This window comes from Diprion similis, chromosome 10 (assembly GCF_021155765.1).
Source record: "Diprion similis isolate iyDipSimi1 chromosome 10, iyDipSimi1.1, whole genome shotgun sequence".
NCBI classification, from domain to species: domain Eukaryota; kingdom Metazoa; phylum Arthropoda; class Insecta; order Hymenoptera; family Diprionidae; genus Diprion; species Diprion similis.
Window position 1 is genome coordinate 9,491,488 of NC_060114.1, and position 18,513 is coordinate 9,510,000.

Below are 18,513 nucleotides of genomic sequence, written 5' to 3' on the forward strand. Positions count from 1 at the left end.
GAGACCAAAAATTTTCGGCTTCAAAATTCGCAAAAAAAAGTAAGGCTAACCCCTTCGGATTTTTTGCGAAAATTTCGACGACTTTGAAAAGTGCTGCAATTAATTCTTTAGAGCACTATTCCGACGTAATTTTTCGCGAGAAATCGATTGAGCGTAGTCCCAATACGCTGCGAGCAACGGATCAAAAGATACAGCTAAAAAACTGCAGATTTTCGTCGTCATTTCTCTGCTGTTGGTCCTACGCTTTTTTTAATGTGTATTTTGAGTTCCTGAGGTCCCAATTAGCCAAGAAACGGTCATAACAATCAATTCGGAGACCAAAAATTTTCGGCTTCAAAATTCGCAAAAAAAAGTAAGGCTAACCCCTTTGGATTTTTTGCGAAAATTTCGACGACTTTGAAAAGTGCTGCAATTAATTCTTTAGAGCACTATTCCGACGTAATTTTTCGAGAGAAATCGATTGAGCGTAGTCCCAATACGCTGCGAGCAGCGGATCAAAAGTTACAGCCAAAAAACTGCAGATTTTTGTCGTCATTTCTCTGCTGTTGGTCCTACGCTTTTTTTAATGTGTTCTTTGAGTTCCTGAGGTCCCAATTAGCCAAGAAACGGTCATAACAATCAATTCGGGGACCAAAAATTTTCGGCTTCAAAATTCGCAAAAAAAAGTAAGGCTAACCCCTTTGGATTTTTTGCGAAAATTTCGACGACTTTGAAAAGTGCTGCAATTAATTCTTTAGAGCACTAATCCGACGTAATTTTTCGAGAGGAATCGATTGAGCGTAGTCCCAATACGCTGCGAGCAACGGATCAAAAGTTACAGCCAAAAAACTGCAGATTTTCGTCGTCATTTCTCTGCTGTTGGTCCTACGCTTTTTTGCATGTGTATTTTGAGTTCCTGGGGTCCCAATTAGCCAAGAAACGGTCATACGAATCAATTCGCAGACCAAAAATTTTCGGCTCCAAAATTCGCAAAAAAAAGTAAGGCTAACCCCTTTGGATTTTTGGCGAAAATTTCGACGACTTCGAAAAGTGCTGCAATTAAATCTTTAGAGCACTATTTCGACGTAATTTTTCGAGAGAAATCGATTGAGCGTAGTCCCAATACGCTGCGAGCAACGGATCAAAAGTTACAGCCAAAAAACTGCAGATTTTTGTCGTCATTTCTCTGCTGTTGGTCCTACGCTTTTTTTCATGTGTATTTTGAGTTCCTGGGGTCCCAATTAGCCAAAAAACGGTCATACAAATCAATTCGGAGACCAAAAATTTCCGTCTCCAAAATTCGCAAAAAAAAGTAAGGCTAACCCCTTTGGATTTTTTGCGAAAATTTCGACGACTTTGAAAAGTGCTGCAATTAATTCTTTAGAGCACTAATCCGACGTAATTTTTCGAGAGGAATCGATTGAGCGTAGTCCCAATACGCTGCGAGCAACGGATCAAAAGTTACAGCCAAAAAACTGCAGATTTTCGTCGTCATTTCTCTGCTGTTGGTCCTACGCTTTTTTGCATGTGTATTTTGAGTTCCTGGGGTCCCAATTAGCCAAGAAACGGTCATACGAATCAATTCGCAGACCAAAAATTTTCGGCTCCAAAATTCGCAAAAAAAAGTAAGGCTAACCCCTTTGGATTTTTGGCGAAAATTTCGACGACTTCGAAAAGTGCTGCAATTAAATCTTTAGAGCACTATTTCGACGTAATTTTTCGAGAGAAATCGATTGAGCGTAGTCCCAATACGCTGCGAGCAACGGATCAAAAGTTACAGCCAAAAAACTGCAGATTTTCGTCGTCATTTCTCTGCTGTTGGTCCTACGCTTTTTTTCATGTGTATTTTGAGTTCCTGGGGTCCCAATTAGCCAAAAAACGGTCATACAAATCAATTCGGAGACCAAAAATTTCCGTCTCCAAAATTCGCAAAAAAAAGTAAGGCTAACCCCTTTGGATTTTTGGCGAAAATTTCGACGACTTTGAAAAGTGCTGCAATTACTTCTTTAATGCACTATTCCGACGTAATTTTTCGAGAGAAATCGATTGAGCGTAGTCCCAATACGCTGCGAGCAGCGGATCAAAAGTTACAGCCAAAAAACTGCAGATTTTCGTCGTCATTTCTCTGCTGTTGGTCCTACGCTTTTTTTAATGTGTTCTTTGAGTTCCTGAGGTCCCAATTAGCCAAGAAACGGTCATAACAATCAATTCGGAGACCAAAAATTTTCGGCTTCAAAATTCGCAAAAAAAAGTAAGGCTGACCCCTTTGGATTTTTTGCGAAAATTTCGACGACTTTGAAAAGTGCTGCAATTAATTCTTTAGAGCACTATTCCGACGTAATTTTTCGAGAGAAATCGATTGAGCGTAGTCCCAATACGCTGCGAGCAACGGATCAAAAGTTACAGCCAAAAAACTGCAGATTTTCGTCGTCATTTCTCTGCTGTTGGTCCTACGCTTTCTTTAATGTGTATTTTGAGTTCCTGGGGTCCCAATTAGCCAAGAAACGGTCATACAAATCAATTCGGAGACCAAAAATTTTCGGCTTCAAAATTCGCAAAAAAAAGTAAGGCTAACCCCTTTGGATTTTTGGCGAAAATTTCGACGACTTTGAAAAGTGCTGCAATTACTTCTTTAATGCACTATTCCGACGTAATTTTTCGAGAGAAATCGATTGAGCGTAGTCCCAATACGCTGCGAGCAGCGGATCAAAAGTTACGGCCAAAAAACTACAGATTTTCGTCGTCATTTCTCTGCTGTTGGTCCTACGCTTTTTTTAATGTGTTCTTTGAGTTCCTGAGGTCCCAATTAGCCAAGAAACGGTCATAACAATCAATTCGGAGACCAAAAATTTTCGGCTTCAAAATTCGCAAAAAAAAGTAAGGCTAACCCCTTTGGATTTTTGGCAAAAATTTCGACGACTTTGAAAAGTGCTGCAATCAATTCTTTAGAGCACTATTCCGACGTAATTTTTCGTGAGAAATCGATTGAGCGTAGTCCCAATACGCTGCGAGCAGCGGATCAAAAGTTACAGCCAAAAAACTGCAGATTTTCGTCGTCATTTCTCTGCTGTTGGTCCTACGCTTTTTTTAATGTGTTCTTTGAGTTCCTGAGGTCCCAATTAGCCAAGAAACGGTCATAACAATCAATTCGGAGACCAAAAATTTTCGGCTTCAAAATTCGCAAAAAAAAGTAAGGCTAACCCCTTCGGATTTTTTGCGAAAATTTCGACGACTTTGAAAAGTGCTGCAATTAATTCTTTAGAGCACTATTCCGACGTAATTTTTCGAGAGAAATCGATTGAGCGTAGTCCCAATACGCTGCGAGCAACGGATCAAAAGTTACAGCCAAAAAACTGCAGATTTTCGTCGTCATTTCTCTGCTGTTGGTCCTACGCTTTTTTTAATGTGTATTTTGAGTTCCTGGGGTCCCAATTAGCCAAGAAACGGTCATACAAATCAATTCGGAGACCAAAAATTTCCGTCTCCAAAATTCGCAAAAAAAAGTAAGGCTAACCCCTTTGGATTTTTGGCGAAAATTTCGACGACTTTGAAAAGTGCTGCAATTACTTCTTTAATGCACTAGTCCGACGTAATTTTTCGAGAGAAATCGATTGAGCGTAGTCCCAATACGCTGCGAGCAGCGGATCAAAAGTTACAGCCAAAAAACTACAGATTTTCGTGGTCATTTCTCTGCTGTTGGTCCTACGCTTTTTTTAATGTGTTCTTTGAGTTCCTGAGGTCCCAATTAGCCAAGAAACGGTCATAACAATCAATTCGGAGACCAAAAATTTTCGGCTTCAGAATTCGCAAAAAAAAGTAAGGCTAACCCCTTTGGATTTTTGGCAAAAATTTCGACGACTTTGAAAAGTGCTGCAATCAATTCTTTAGAGCACTATTCCGACGTAATTTTTCGTGAGAAATCGATTGAGCGTAGTCCCAATACGCTGCGAGCAACGGATCAAAAGATACAGCTAAAAAACTGCAGATTTTTGTCGTCATTTCTCTGCTGTTGGTCCTACGCTTTTTTTAATGTGTATTTTGAGTTCCTGAGGTCCCAATCAGCCAAGAAACGGTCATAACAATCAATTCGGAGACCAAAAATTTTCGGCTTCAAAATTCGCAAAAAAAAGTAAGGCTAACCCCTTTGGATTTTTTGCGAAAATTTCGACGACTTTGAAAAGTGCTGCAATTAATTCTTTAGAGCACTATTCCGACGTAATTTTTCGAGAGAAATCGATTGAGCGTAGTCCCAATACGCTGCGAGCAACGGGTCAAAAGTTACAGCCAAAAAACTGCAGATTTTCGTCGTCATTTCTCTGCTGTTGGTCCTACGCTTTTTTTAATGTGTATTTTGAGTTCCTGGGGTCCCAATTAGCCAAGAAACGGTCATAACAATCAATTCGGAGACCAAAAATTTTCGGCTTCAAAATTCGCAAAAAAAAAGTAAGGCTAACCCCTTTGGATTTTTGGCGAAAATTTCGACGACTTTGAAAAGTGCTGCAATCAATTCTTTAGAGCACTATTCCGACGTAATTTTTCGAGAGAAATCGATTGAGCGTAGTCCCAATACGCTGCGAGCAACGGATCAAAAGTTACAGCCAAAAAACTGCAGATTTTCGTCGTCATTTCTCTGCTGTTGGTCCTACGCTTTTTTTAATGTGTAGTTTGAGTTCCTGGGGTCCCAATTAGCCAAGAAACGGTCATACAAATCAATTCGGAGACCAAAAATTTCCGTCTCCAAAATTCGCAAAAAAAAGTAAGGCTAACCCCTTTGGATTTTTGGCGAAAATTTCGACGACTTTGAAAAGTGCTGCAATTACTTCTTTAATGCACTAGTCCGACGTAATTTTTCGAGAGAAATCGATTGAGCGTAGTCCCAATACGCTGCGAGCAGCGGATCAAAAGTTACAGCCAAAAAACTACAGATTTTCGTGGTCATTTCTCTGCTGTTGGTCCTACGCTTTTTTTAATGTGTTCTTTGAGTTCCTGAGGTCCCAATTAGCCAAGAAACGGTCATAACAATCAATTCGGAGACCAAAAATTTTCAGCTTCGAAATTCGCAAAAAAAAGTAAGGCTAACCCCTTTGGATTTTTGGCAAAAATTTCGACGACTTTGAAAAGTGCTGCAATCAATTCTTTAGAGCACTATTCCGACGTAATTTTTCGTGAGAAATCGATTGAGCGTAGTCCCAATACGCTGCGAGCAACGGATCAAAAGATACAGCTAAAAAACTGCAGATTTTCGTCGTCATTTCTCTGCTGTTGGTCCTACGCTTTTTTCAATGTGTATTTTGAGTTCCTGAGGTCCCAATTAGCCAAGAAACGGTCATAACAATCAATTCGGAGACCAAAAATTTTCGGCTTCAAAATTCGCAAAAAAAAGTAAGGCTAACCCCTTTGGATTTTTTGCGAAAATTTCGACGACTTTGAAAAGTGCTGCAATTAATTCTTTAGAGCACTATTCCGACGTAATTTTTCGAGAGAAATCGATTGAGCGTAGTCCCAATACGCTGCGAGCAACGGGTCAAAAGTTACAGCCAAAAAACTGCAGATTTTCGTCGTCATTTCTCTGCTGTTGGTCCTACGCTTTTTTTAATGTGTATTTTGAGTTCCTGGGGTCCCAATTAGCCAAGAAACGGTCATAACAATCAATTCGGAGACCAAAAATTTTCGGCTTCAAAATTCGCAAAAAAAAAGTAAGGCTAACCCCTTTGGATTTTTGGCGAAAATTTCGACGACTTTGAAAAGTGCTGCAATCAATTCTTTAGAGCACTATTCCGTCGTAATTTTTCGAGAGAAATCGATTGAGCGTAGTCCCAATACGCTGCGAGCAACGGATCAAAAGTTACAGCCAAAAAACTGCAGATTTTCGTCGTCATTTCTCTGCTATTGGTCCTACGCTTTTTTTAATGTGTAGTTTGAGTTCCTGAGGTCCCAATTAGCCAAGAAACGGTCATAACAATCAATTCGGAGACCAAAAATTTTCGGCTGCAAAATTCGCAAAAAAAAGTAAGGCTAACCCCTTTGGATTTTTTGCGAAAATTTCGACGACTTTGAAAAGTGCTGCAATTAGTTCTTTAGAGCACTATTCCGACGTAATTTTTCGAGAGAAATCGATTGAGCGTAGTCCCAATACGCTGCGAGCAACGGGTCAAAAGTTACAGCCAAAAAACTGCAGATTTTCGTCGTCATTTCTCTGCTGTTGGTCCTACGCTTTTTTCAATGTGTATTTTGAGTTCCTGAGGTCCCAATTAGCCAAGAAACGGTCATACCAATCAATTCGGAGACCAAAAATTTTCAACTTCAAAATTCGCAAAAAAAAGTAAGGCTAACCCTTTTGGATTTTTTGCGAAAATTTCGATGACCTTGAAAAGTGCTGCAATTAATTCTTTAGAGCACTATTCCGACGTAATTTTTCGAGAGAAATCGATTGAGCGTAGTCCCAATACGCTGCGAGCAACGGGTCAAAAGTTACAGCCAAAAAACTGCAGATTTTCGTCGTCATTTCTCTGCTGTTGGTCCTACGCTTTTTTCAATGTGTTTTCCGAGTTCCTGGGGGTCCAATTACTGTAGAGATGGTCATACAAATCGATTCTGAGACGAGCAATTTCCGGCTCCGAAAATGACCAAAAAAGTAAGGCTAACCCCTTTGGATTTTTGACGAAAATTTCGACGACTTTGAAAAGTGCTGCAACTAATTCTTTAGAGCACTATTCCGACGTAATTTTTCGAGAGAAATCGATTGAGCGTAGTCCCAATACGCTGCGAGCAACGGATCAAAAGTTACAGCCAAAAAACTGCAGATTTTCGTCGTCATTTCTCTGCTGTTGGTCCTACGCTTTTTTGAATGTGTATTTTGAGTTCCTGGGGTCCCAATTAGCCAAGAAACGGTCATACAAATCAATTCGCAGACCAAAAATTTTCAACTCCAAAATTCGCAAAAAAAAGTAAGGCTAACCCCTTTGGATTTTTGGCGAAAATTTCGACGACTTTGAAAAGTGCTGCAATTAAATCTTTGAAGCACTATTTCGACGTAATTTTCCGAGAGAAATCGATTGAGCGTAGTCCCAATACGCTGCGAGCAACGGATCAAAAGTTACAGCCAAAAAACTGCAGATTTTCGTCGTCATTTCTCTGCTGTTGGTCCTACGCTTTTTTTAATCTGTATTTTGAGTTCCTGGGGTCCCAATTAGCCAAGAAACGGTCATACAAATCAATTCGGAGCCCAAAAATTTTCGGCTCCAAAATTCGCAAAAAAATAGTAAGGCTAACCCCTTTGGATTTTTGGCGAAAATTTCGACGACTTTGAAAAGTGCTGCAATCAATTCTTTAGAGCACTATTCCGACGTAATTTTTCGAGAGAAATCGATTGAGCGTAGTCCCAATACGCTGCGAGCAACGGGTCAAAAGTTACAGCCAAAAAACTGCAGATTTTCGTCGTCATTTCTCTGCTGTTGGTCCTACGCTTTTTTTAATGTGTATTTTAAGTTCCTGGGGTCCCAATCAGCCAAGAAACGGTCCTACAAATCAATTCGGAGACCAAAAATTTCCGGCTTCAAAATTCGCAAAAACAAGTAAGGCTAACCCCTTTGGATTTTTGGCGAAAATTTCGACGACTTTGAAAAGTGCTGCAATTAATTCTTTAGAGCACTATTCCGACGTAATTTTTCGAGAGAAATCGATTGAGCGTAGTCCCAATACGCTGCGAGCAACGGATCAAAAGTTACAGCCAAAAAACTGCAGATTTTCGTCGTCATTTCTCTGCTGTTGGTCCTACGCTTTTTTTAATGTGTATTTTGAGTTCCTGGGGTCCCAATTAGCCAAGAAACGGTCATACAAATCAATTCGGAGACCAAAAATTTCCGTCTCCAAAATTCGCAAAAAAAAGTAAGGCTAACCCCTTTGGATTTTTGGCGAAAATTTCGACGACTTTGAAAAGTGCTGCAATTACTTCTTTAATGCACTAGTCCGACGTAATTTTTCGAGAGAAATCGATTGAGCGTAGTCCCAATACGCTGCGAGCAGCGGATCAAAAGTTACAGCCAAAAAACTACAGATTTTCGTGGTCATTTCTCTGCTGTTGGTCCTACGCTTTTTTTAATGTGTTCTTTGAGTTCCTGAGGTCCCAATTAGCCAAGAAACGGTCATAACAATCAATTCGGAGACCAAAAATTTTCGGCTTCAAAATTCGCAAAAAAAAGTAAGGCTAACCCCTTTGGATTTTTGGCAAAAATTTCGACGACTTTGAAAAGTGCTGCAATCAATTCTTTAGAGCACTATTCCGACGTAATTTTTCGAGAGAAATCGATTGAGCGTAGTCCCTATACGCTGCGAGCAACGGGTCAAAAGTTACAGCCAAAAAACTGCAGATTTTCGTCGTCATTTCTCTGCTGTTGGTCCTACGCTTTTTTTAATGTGTATTTTAAGTTCCTGGGGTCCCAATCAGCCAAGAAACGGTCCTACAAATCAATTCGGAGACCAAAAATTTCCGGCTTCAAAATTCGCAAAAACAAGTAAGGCTAACCCCTTTGGATTTTTGGCGAAAATTTCGACGACTTTGAAAAGTGCTGCAATTAATTCTTTAGAGCACTATTCCGACGTAATTTTTCGAGAGAAATCGATTGAGCGTAGTCCCAATACGCTGCGAGCAACGGATCAAAAGTTACAGCCAAAAAACTGCAGATTTTCGTCGTCATTTCTCTGCTGTTGGTCCTACGCTTTTTTCAATGTGTATTTTGAGTTCCTGGGGTCCCAATTAGCCAAGAAACGGTCATACAAATCAATTCGGAGACCAAAAATTTCCGTCTCCAAAATTCGCAAAAAAAAGTAAGGCTAACCCCTTTGGATTTTTGGCGAAAATTTCGACGACTTTGAAAAGTGCTGCAATTACTTCTTTAATGCACTAGTCCGACGTAATTTTTCGAGAGAAATCGATTGAGCGTAGTCCCAATACGCTGCGAGCAGCGGATCAAAAGTTACAGCCAAAAAACTACAGATTTTCGTGGTCATTTCTCTGCTGTTGGTCCTACGCTTTTTTTAATGTGTTCTTTGAGTTCCTGAGGTCCCAATTAGCCAAGAAACGGTCATAACAATCAATTCGGAGACCAAAAATTTTCGGCTTCAAAATTCGCAAAAAAAAGTAAGGCTAACCCCTTTGGATTTTTGGCAAAAATTTCGACGACTTTGAAAAGTGCTGCAATCAATTCTTTAGAGCACTATTCCGACGTAATTTTTCGTGAGAAATCGATTGAGCGTAGTCCCAATACGCTGCGAGCAACGGATCAAAAGATACAGCTAAAAAACTGCAGATTTTCGTCGTCATTTCTCTGCTGTTGGTCCTACGCTTTTTTTAATGTGTATTTTGAGTTCCTGAAGTCCCAATTAGCCAAGAAACGGTCATAACAATCAATTCGGAGACCAAAAATTTTCGGCTTCAAAATTCGCAAAAAAAAGTAAGGCTAACCCCTTTGGATTTTTTGCGAAAATTTGGACGACTTTGAAAAGTGCTGCAATTAATTCTTTAGAGCACTATTCCGACGTAATTTTTCGAGAGAAATCGATTGAGCGTAGTCCCAATACGCTGCGAGCAACGGGTCAAAAGTTACAGCCAAAAAACTGCAGATTTTCGTCGTCATTTCTCTGCTGTTGGTCCTACGCTTTTTTTAATGTGTATTTTGAGTTCCTGGGGTCCCAATTAGCCAAGAAACGGTCATAACAATCAATTCGGAGACCAAAAATTTTCGGCTTCAAAATTCGCAAAAAAAAAGTAAGGCTAACCCCTTTGGATTTTTGGCGAAAATTTCGACGACTTTGAAAAGTGCTGCAATCAATTCTTTAGAGCACTATTCCGACGTAATTTTTTGAGAGAAATCGATTGAGCGTAGTCCCAATACGCTGCGAGCAACGGATCAAAAGTTACAGCTAAAAAACTGCAGATTTCCGTCGTCATTTCTCTGCTGTTGGTCCTACGCTTCTTTTAATGTGTATTTTGAGTTCCTGAGGTCCCAATTAGCCAAGAAACGGTCATAACAATCAATTCGGAGACCAAAAATTTTCGGCTTCAAAATTCGCAAAAAAAAGTAAGGCTAACCCCTTTGGATTTTTTGCGAAAATTTGGACGACTTTGAAAAGTGCTGCAATTATATCTTTAGAGCACTATTCCGACGTAATTTTTCGAGAGAAATCGATTGAGCGTAGTCCCAATACGCTGCGAGCAACGGATCAAAAGTTACAGCGAAAAAACGAAAGACGTGTTCCGTCTATTTTTCATTTGATGTCCGTGCGTTGTAATTCCTCTGCTGGCGGACTAACGCACTTTTTGCTGTATTCTCTGAGTTTCCTGGGCATTCAAGTAGGCTAGAAAGGGTCATACAAATCGATCCTGAGACAAACAATTTTTGGCTCAAAAACAAAGTAAGGCTAACCCCTATGGATTTTTGACGAAAATTTCGACATTTTAAAAAATGCTGGAATCGATTCTATGATGCACTATATCGACGTAATCTTCCGAGCGAAATTGATTGGACGCAGTATCTATTCAGTGCGAACCAGAGATTTAAATGAACGGCCAAAAAACATGAATTTCGCAACATAGGTTGTTAGAGAGACGGGGAAGGGAAACCACGGATACATAGTGAGAAGTTTTATCTCAGTTTATCTTCAGTATATTTATGATGCGCTTATCCGAATACAAGTTTTCGGGTGTCAGTGTATAATACGTAAACAAGTAGCCGAATAATATAAAAGTATACAAAAAAATATGAAAAATGATCGAACATTACATAACAAATCTGACTCTTATTCTAGGGTAAAGGAGTACAGTACACATTACCCTAAGCAGCATATGAATAGTTCCATTTCAGACAGTAATTGATGAAGTTTGTGAGTATATATTCGATTTCTCACTGCACACAGGTGCAACGCACCTCCGCAGGACACGACATGTATAATATTTTATTGTTATATGGAATCTCAATCAAAATAAATGAATCAACAACTTTCTGTGTGTTTTCTTTGCAATTATTTAACGTTTGGTCCGTTACTATTTCAGTCTTTCCTGCGTTGCTTAGGGTCTGATTCGTCAAAAACGAATCGTAGAAATCGATTGAGCCAACAGATGTTTGGCTTAAAAAAAAGTAAGGCTAAACCATTCGGATTTTTGGCAGTATGTGCACATAATTTTGCGAGCGAAATCGATTGCCTGCAGTCTGAATATACTGCGAACAAGAGACCAAGAGTTGCAACCAAAAAACGAAACAACCTTTTCGTAATATCTCTGATGCTGGTCTTTCTCTCGTCTGTTCTGTACTGTTGGTCCTACGCTTTTCTCGCAGCGTTATGGCAATTCCCGGGGGACGAATTAGTTGCGAAAGGGATTTTTTTGTAAAATCTGTCTCTGAATTTTTTCCGAAAATATTTACAAGCTTAAAAAATGCTGAAATAAAACCTTCAATGCACTATAAGACATCAATGTACTAGGACAAAGAATAATCATAACAATTAAGTTAACAATCATTTCTTTACTTCTCAGTATCTAGTATACAATATAATACAATTCATTCTCCAACTTCCTAGATTCGTTTGGGAATTTTAGTGGACAATTATATTGGCGTAATTAAGAGATCGTTCTATTATAAGGGGTTTAAAAATAACTGATTATCGCGATTTGTTTTCGATGGTCAAAATGCGCTAATCAGTCCAATTTTTTTTTAGTCAAGTCAAAGGACTCAGGACGAACAGGCAATAAATTTTGAAAAGCTTTTTCATTTTTTTCATATTTTTTTTCAACCGTTTTCTCGAAACGTAATTTTTCAAAACCGCGGACACGTTCAAAGGAATAGTTTCCAAGCTACCTATCTGAAATTCGGACACAACATTTTTTACGCCAAGTTTTGTCTTGCTATGGAAGCTTTTTTTGAAACTTCTATATTTTTTCGACGAAAAACTGTGGAAAAAATAGGCTCATTCGGTACTTTTTCTTAATCCACCGCCACTTTGTCAATTTCGATTTAAAAAAAAGCCTTCATAGCATACGAGCGGGTTTCATACTGCTTAATAATTTTTCTACAAATTTTTTTCAGATAATTTTTACGACCACCACCGTGTTCACCATGGGACTTCTTTTTTTCAGTCATTCTCAACCTTATAAAATGAACTTATAAAAAAAAAATGAAATGTAAAAATTCAATTTGTTCTTCGTGAGTGCTTTGATTTGAAATAAAAAAAAAATCAAATTGATTAGCGTATTTTAATGATCGGAAAAAAATTGCGAAAATCAGTTATTTTTTACCTGTTAATAGGATGATCCCTTGAAGAATCACGGGTAATTATCCACTATCGTATGTTATTCGAAAATCGTTTTCTCAAATATGAAAACTCGCGTTTCTGGGGCCAATTAGAAATAAATCCTCTTTTGTTATGCGTCAATTTGGATCACCGATATTGAATATCCGGGCAGTGGAGTCATCCGAAGTGGTTAGCATCGTCTTTCCATCGCTATAAAATCGAATCGGTCAATTAATTGATCCTGCGTTCACGACTGTATAAATCGTTGATTGATTCTTACCGAGAGATTACCAAATCGAGAATATCCGCGCGATGTCCCGTATAGGAGCGAAGCTCTTCACCAGATCTTGCGTCAAACGATCTCACCACTCCGTCAAGACCCGACGAGTACAACCGTGTTGTATTCAGGTGCCAAACCAGCTTGCTTATGCCACTGTCCTGCTGGATCTCGTGCCGAGTCATCTGAGTCAAGAAATCCCCACATTTCGACATAGTAAACGATAAATAACTTGCAATTACCGCCTCCATCATTGAAACCTACCTGTTTTGCGATATCCCAAATGAATATCTGTCCATTTACTGTGCCTGTGGCAGCAACTGGATACTCTGGATCTTTGCAAAATGACACCGTTTCTACCCAATTTCCTGCGTTACCCTCAGCATCTTCGTCGCCACCAGCAGAGATGTTTGCTTTCAGGTCTTGAAGGACACAAGTGACCTGATATTTTTTGTTTGAACAAACAACAGACCGTGTTTTTCAATAAGTTTGTTGAGAGTTAAACGAAATATTAAGAGCCGTTCTTACCTTGCCAGACTGCGAAGTGGAGAGAATAGTTTTTCCATCCATTCCACCTGATATTAGCAGATTATTATCAGAGTTACAGTCAAGGGCGGTTATCGTGGAGTTATGGCCAAATTCAGAGGAAATCGATGACAGTACTGCTCCGGATTTCAGATCGAATATTCTTAGTGTACCGTCCTCATAACCAACTGTGATCCGTTTGCCTGTTATTGAACAGATTTAAGTGGGATCCCATTGCGGCGATAGATGTCTGATATTTGATATCACCTTACCATCACGCATAACAACCCCTTGTTCAACCCGCTGACCGTGACTCTGAAATATTTTACATTCTCCGCTAGGTATTTTCCACATGTATAATTCACCGCTTAATGCTCCAGCGAATAGAATGTTAGCCATCGGGTGCCACCGCATCCACTACAAAATATGTAAAACAGAAAGAAAATTTAATTCTGAGTTTGCTTGATCACAGGAAGAACAGTAAAATCATATGTTGCGCTGTGATGCGATTGCAGAAAATTCCTATTATTTCATTTTTCAAATTCGTTCAATTAATTTCCATTCAGCAGCAATCCAATGTAAAATATCCCAGTTATTAAGATGGAAAAAATTAGGAATGTGAAAAGTAAGCCTACCGTCATATCGCCAATGTTGTAGTCCCAGATAAGAATCTTGTTGCTCATTTTCCACACCTGAATAATGCCGTTCATATCCGCAGTTGCCAGATAAAACCCATCGTGGTTGAATTCGGTAAAGGTAACACTATCCGAATGGCCGGTGCAATCAAGTACAACTCGTCCCGAGGAAACCTCCCAGACATACGCTTTATCATCTTCCCCGCCAGTTGCAGCTAGCGTTCCATCTTTATTCAAAGCTCCACAGAACACAGACCCTGAACACCGGAGTGAAGGCTTGTGTAGACGATAATCAATGTTAGTGGAGTTCATGGATGTAAAATCCTTGCCAAATGGCATAAGGAGACTTACCGTCATGGTTACGAAACACATAGGCGGCGTCGTCCTTGATCGGTTGTTCCTCGTAACTTTCGGCCTCTTCCTCGGAGTCTTCGTTTCTCTCGTCTCGTTCGAGGGCTTCTATAACCTCGTCAGCATCTCCGACGTATACCAGCTCATCCTCGTCCATTTCTACTTCTACAGAAGGAGAAGACGGCGGTGTGTCTGTCAGTGTCATCTTCCTATTCACCGTTCAAATGATTATGAGACCATGTGAGATTGTGCTTTACTTCATTAGCACGCGTGTCGGTTTCGTGGAGGTTAGAATACCGCGCGACTCAAACACGGAAGGATCAGTCTAGGTTAGGTATTACTCATATACAGGGTGGCCGGTTTAAATTGACCTGGAGATAATTTCTGGAACCACAGGAGGTGTGCATACAAACAAAAGTTTGATACAAAATTTTGAGAGTTTTAAGGGGAAAGGATGATGCTGACGTCATTTAGATTTTGTAAATAACGTCTCTAATTTCAGACAGGGAACACGTATTATGAATATAAGCAGCTCTGCTCCTCAAATCAAACTCTCGTTCACACGCTCTGAAAAAACTTGAGTGTCAATTCATATAGAAATACATAAAATCATACAGAAACGTGCTATATTTCGGTCGCGTTTTCGCGAATTTTGATCGGACGAAAATTGTAGCGAATACTTACAGCGGATTCAAAATTGTATAATCACAAAACTTATTTCTGTACTTATTAATCCGCTGTATTCGCTGCGATTTTTGTTCGACCAAATACTGAAAATACATCCCCGAAATATTTTTGATGTTTTCGCCCGATGACGCATATGAAAGTTTTATTGAATTTCCCCAAGTACGGCGGGAGGGGGGTAAGTGCAGAAGGGAGGACGTCGAATTTCGATAAAATCTCGAACTATTTAATCAACAAAGAAACGTCAAAAATTTCGGTATATTTTTTTCGTTTTATCCTCCTCGTTCTCCTCACCGGTGTTCTCGGCGCCTCTTTTAGTGCTCTTAGACTACTTGACCTACAGTTATGTGTCTTGGGTTGCCTTTCAGAGGCGCCTTAATCCCATACAACGATGCACGTCTAGTTCGCGAGATTTGATTGAGTAATAAAGAAAAAATTCTGGGAAAAATCGTTCGGCAAACATTGAAAATCACTAAAATTACTCAAATTACCCCCCTCGAGTTGTACGTATTTCTAATTTCTGAGGAGGGCCACCCTTAAAGGGCCGAAACGTAAACCAGATTTTTTATTTCTCCCTCTGACCTACGAAACCGAAAAATATTACTAAATACCATGGAGGTCGAGATCCCTTTCCAGAACCCTTTCCTTCCCTTTACAGATCGTCGAAAAACTAGATTTAATCCCTACCGAATGTTGTCAAGGAATTTTGAGCAAGCAGGCATTCAGAAACAATCATTCAATTATACAATCTCCGTTTTTAGTCGGTCTTCCAAATATTACTGGGGACATGTTGCAATGAATTGTTGAGGATCGGACGCCTGTTATATTTCTACGTCACGTTCAAACGTCACATCACAGCTCTTCGGTTTTGGATATGTGGGAAGGTATTTGGCGTGGTAAGACGACCATTCAATCTTTACCTCAATTTGGTTTTATTCCCAAATGATGTACAATATGTCCAAGTTTGTTTACACCGTCTTCCATAGTCCCTATTTCACGAGACGCAATATTCTCACATATCACCTTTATACAAGAAACGTAGATATTATGTATCGGTAAGGAGATTTCGAAGAAAATCCTTCAACTCCGAATCACAATGCTCATAGATAAGGGATACGTCAGTCATTTATTTCTCAATTATTATAAGTTTGGTTTTTCTTTTTAATTATATCGTACACAGTATTGGCAACGGCCAGACGTCAAACCTGCATCCAATGAAACAAGCACATAAGTGGCAGATGTAGCATAACAACTCGGTTTCGTGATTGACTTTCTGTTGTTTTCTGCATCCCTTCCCTTTTCTCTAACGTCTAAAAATTTTAGATTACAAACACAGAGAATATTCCGTCATTCGTCAAATCCTCCAATCGTACATACCCCCGTGTACATTATCCGTTATTCTATAACGTACGAGATGCCCAAATTGAGAAATAAACGTAAGGTATTCGTAGTTGGTGCATTGCTGGTTGACCGATCAGCTGCACACATATACCTGTGATAGTATACGAAATTCTACGCAGGAACAAACACTTTTTCATCACTTGCACATTATACACACACGATTGCAAGTGTGTATGTGTTGCAACACACTTATTCGAGTAGTTTTTCTCAATTTCAATTCCAAGCACCTGTTCAAACGATAAATCAGCCTTTCATCCATATTATATATCATTATTATTATCATTAATAACAATTGAGATTCGACATAACGAAGAGTAGAATTTGGTTTGATCGTTATTATTGATACTAAATATATATTTTTTTTGTTCGAGCCAACCTCGATGTAGTATGATTAATTTGTCATATACCTATTACGTACGGCGGTGGAAGAGGTCGATCCGACTCTTGGGATAGGTACGAACACACTAATATAATATAATATAATATAATATAATATAATATAATACAATATAATATATTAAGCTGCGTACGTTAGGTTTCTAACAGTACCGTCAATGGAAGAATCTTGCACAGATATAAATATCGTTTACACTCGAGTCTCAGAGCAATTGTTCCCCGGGGACATACCGCCTGATTGCAGGGGTAATCAATCACATTGAAAGAAAAATCGAACTGGTTTTCGTAATTCGACAGAAAATACGAATATAGTTATTTGTTTTTCGTCGGATCTGCCGATGCCTTAAGTAAATAGGTTGGGTATGTATTAGGTACTGTAATTGGCTTGTGCTCGACGCTGCAAGTATTCTGAGCTTGTATATACATAGTTAGTATTAATATAATATCGCATGTATATAATAATGTGTCAAGGTATATTCGTATAACACTAAAATCACAAAGAGAGTATGGAGATGACTTGTACGTAGGAAGAACATAGATACATGGCGTAATAAGTATTTTACATACAGATTCAAGAATATATAATAAATATAGGTATGCGTATCTAATCATACGTATACGTTAATAGTGTTATCATTATATTTTCTAATTTATTCACATCGTCATCCGAATATATATAACGTGTATAGGTGTACGCATCTCTTCTGCACATACTCACACCTGTATGCATTGCCATATTCGAATACACGGATCTTAATAAAGATTAAAATATCTTCAAAAAATGGACAGATTTCCTTACAATTAAATATTGTATTATTTTCAATGGTAATAATTAATTTCGCTCGATGTGTACGCGTATACGCATATAGATTATGTATTATACGTATATACATATACCTATACATGATACCGTGTACGCGACTTGATTATATAATCCATCTGCAGCATATGCATACCGACTAAACTAAGAGAAAATTGTATAGTTTGGAAGTCATACTTTCTTGTCAAAATATAGTAGTTAGTTAATGTATATACCTAATACATAACAATATATATACGTATACATAACAGTATTTCAATTCGGCTCAGTACTTTTTGGACAACCGAGTGTACCTGGTAATTTTCCGCGATTTCATAGAACCGCCAAAACACTCGTTCCAATCAATAAATTAACAACAAATTTGGGCAGATGTACATTTGGCACTGGGGATTCATATAATTTTCAGAAACTAACCACGTGGTTGGCGACGTCCTCGGAAGTGCGCGCGAGACAAAACAAAAAATTTATCGTTATATCGAAGACGTTTCAACAACCCGAATTCCCTATATACAACCGAAGCGAATCCGAACGAGCAAATAGATGAATAAGTAAATAGCCAAGCACACAGTGGCTTCGAAAGTCCAAGTGTGGTTATATATTATTTCACAATTTGTATCCATTATAAACTTGCGATACAGCTTGCAGCTCGATCGGTCGATCGATAGGCGCACAGGGTAAGTATACTCGTTGCCCGTCGCGTATAACGTGTATACCTACCATTCGAATAATTATTGAATAAAAATATTCTCTCTCTATTCTAGTACAGGTAAGTAACATCTGGTATATAAGACAATTCCGCTTATTTTCATTTTACACCTAACTGTATCCCTACAGGCTAACGGGCGATAATTAGTTTAATTTGACACAGCGATTCGCCGAATTAATTACAATAGTATTATACAATATATAACGCATAGTGGGGAATTATGGTCAACCAACGGCGTTCTGGAACTTTCCATGTTTCATAATATAGGTAGAAGAACACAGTTTCATTTTCTTTTCCGTTTAAATCACGTGGTACAACGTATGCATGTACATACATACATGTACGTACATACGCTTACTTCACGTTATACCTGCAGTGTGAAATATGTATGTAGGCGCAGCTATGCACCTGCGTACCCGTACCCATCTGTAAGATATGCCTACACATGTACGCG

The 18,513-nt window shown here is 39.0% G+C and overlaps 2 protein-coding genes across 5 annotated transcripts in view; both read right to left on the bottom strand.

Moving 5' to 3' along the window:
• Nucleotides 1-12,293: 12,293 nt before the first annotated feature.
• Nucleotides 12,294-14,398, bottom strand: LOC124411599 (angio-associated migratory cell protein). 2 transcript variants are annotated; one of them, XM_046890817.1, is made up of 7 exons: nucleotides 14,053-14,398; nucleotides 13,702-13,958; nucleotides 13,339-13,483; nucleotides 13,070-13,269; nucleotides 12,806-12,982; nucleotides 12,545-12,726; nucleotides 12,294-12,474 (listed from the first exon to the last, which is right to left on the bottom strand). In XM_046890817.1, exons 1-7 carry the CDS (start codon nucleotides 14,255-14,257, stop codon nucleotides 12,402-12,404), a joined length of 1,239 nt encoding a protein of 412 aa, XP_046746773.1. In that variant the 5' UTR covers nucleotides 14,258-14,398; the 3' UTR covers nucleotides 12,294-12,401. The 2 variants fall into 2 exon arrangements, with proteins under 2 accessions (XP_046746773.1, XP_046746774.1); XM_046890818.1 differs by having other exon boundaries at nucleotides 13,702-13,977; nucleotides 14,053-14,186.
• A 1,432-nt stretch (nucleotides 14,399-15,830) lies between these two features.
• The window catches only part of LOC124411597 (protein tramtrack, alpha isoform-like), a 55,337-nt gene continuing 52,654 nt past the window's right edge, over nucleotides 15,831-18,513 (bottom strand). For 2 of the 3 annotated variants that reach the window (XM_046890813.1, XM_046890812.1), the window contains exon 7: nucleotides 15,832-18,513. This exon is cut by the window's right edge and continues 501 nt beyond it. The gene's annotated coding sequence lies outside the window, so the exon portion shown is untranslated. The other variant, XM_046890815.1, reaches the window with a different exon arrangement.

Bases quoted from the DNA above. Each gene is read 5' to 3' on its own strand.
- LOC124411599 (XM_046890817.1), bottom strand. From the start codon at position 14,257: ATGACACTGACAGACACACCGCCGTCTTCTCCTTCTGTAGAAGTAGAA. The intron at 13,959-14,052 runs GTAAGTCTCCTT...TCCGGTGTTCAG, and splicing joins TGTGTTTCGTAACCATGACG to GGTCTGTGTTCTGTGGAGCT. The intron at 12,983-13,069 runs GTAAGAACGGCT...AAAAAATATCAG, and splicing joins CCACTTCGCAGTCTGGCAAG to GTCACTTGTGTCCTTCAAGA.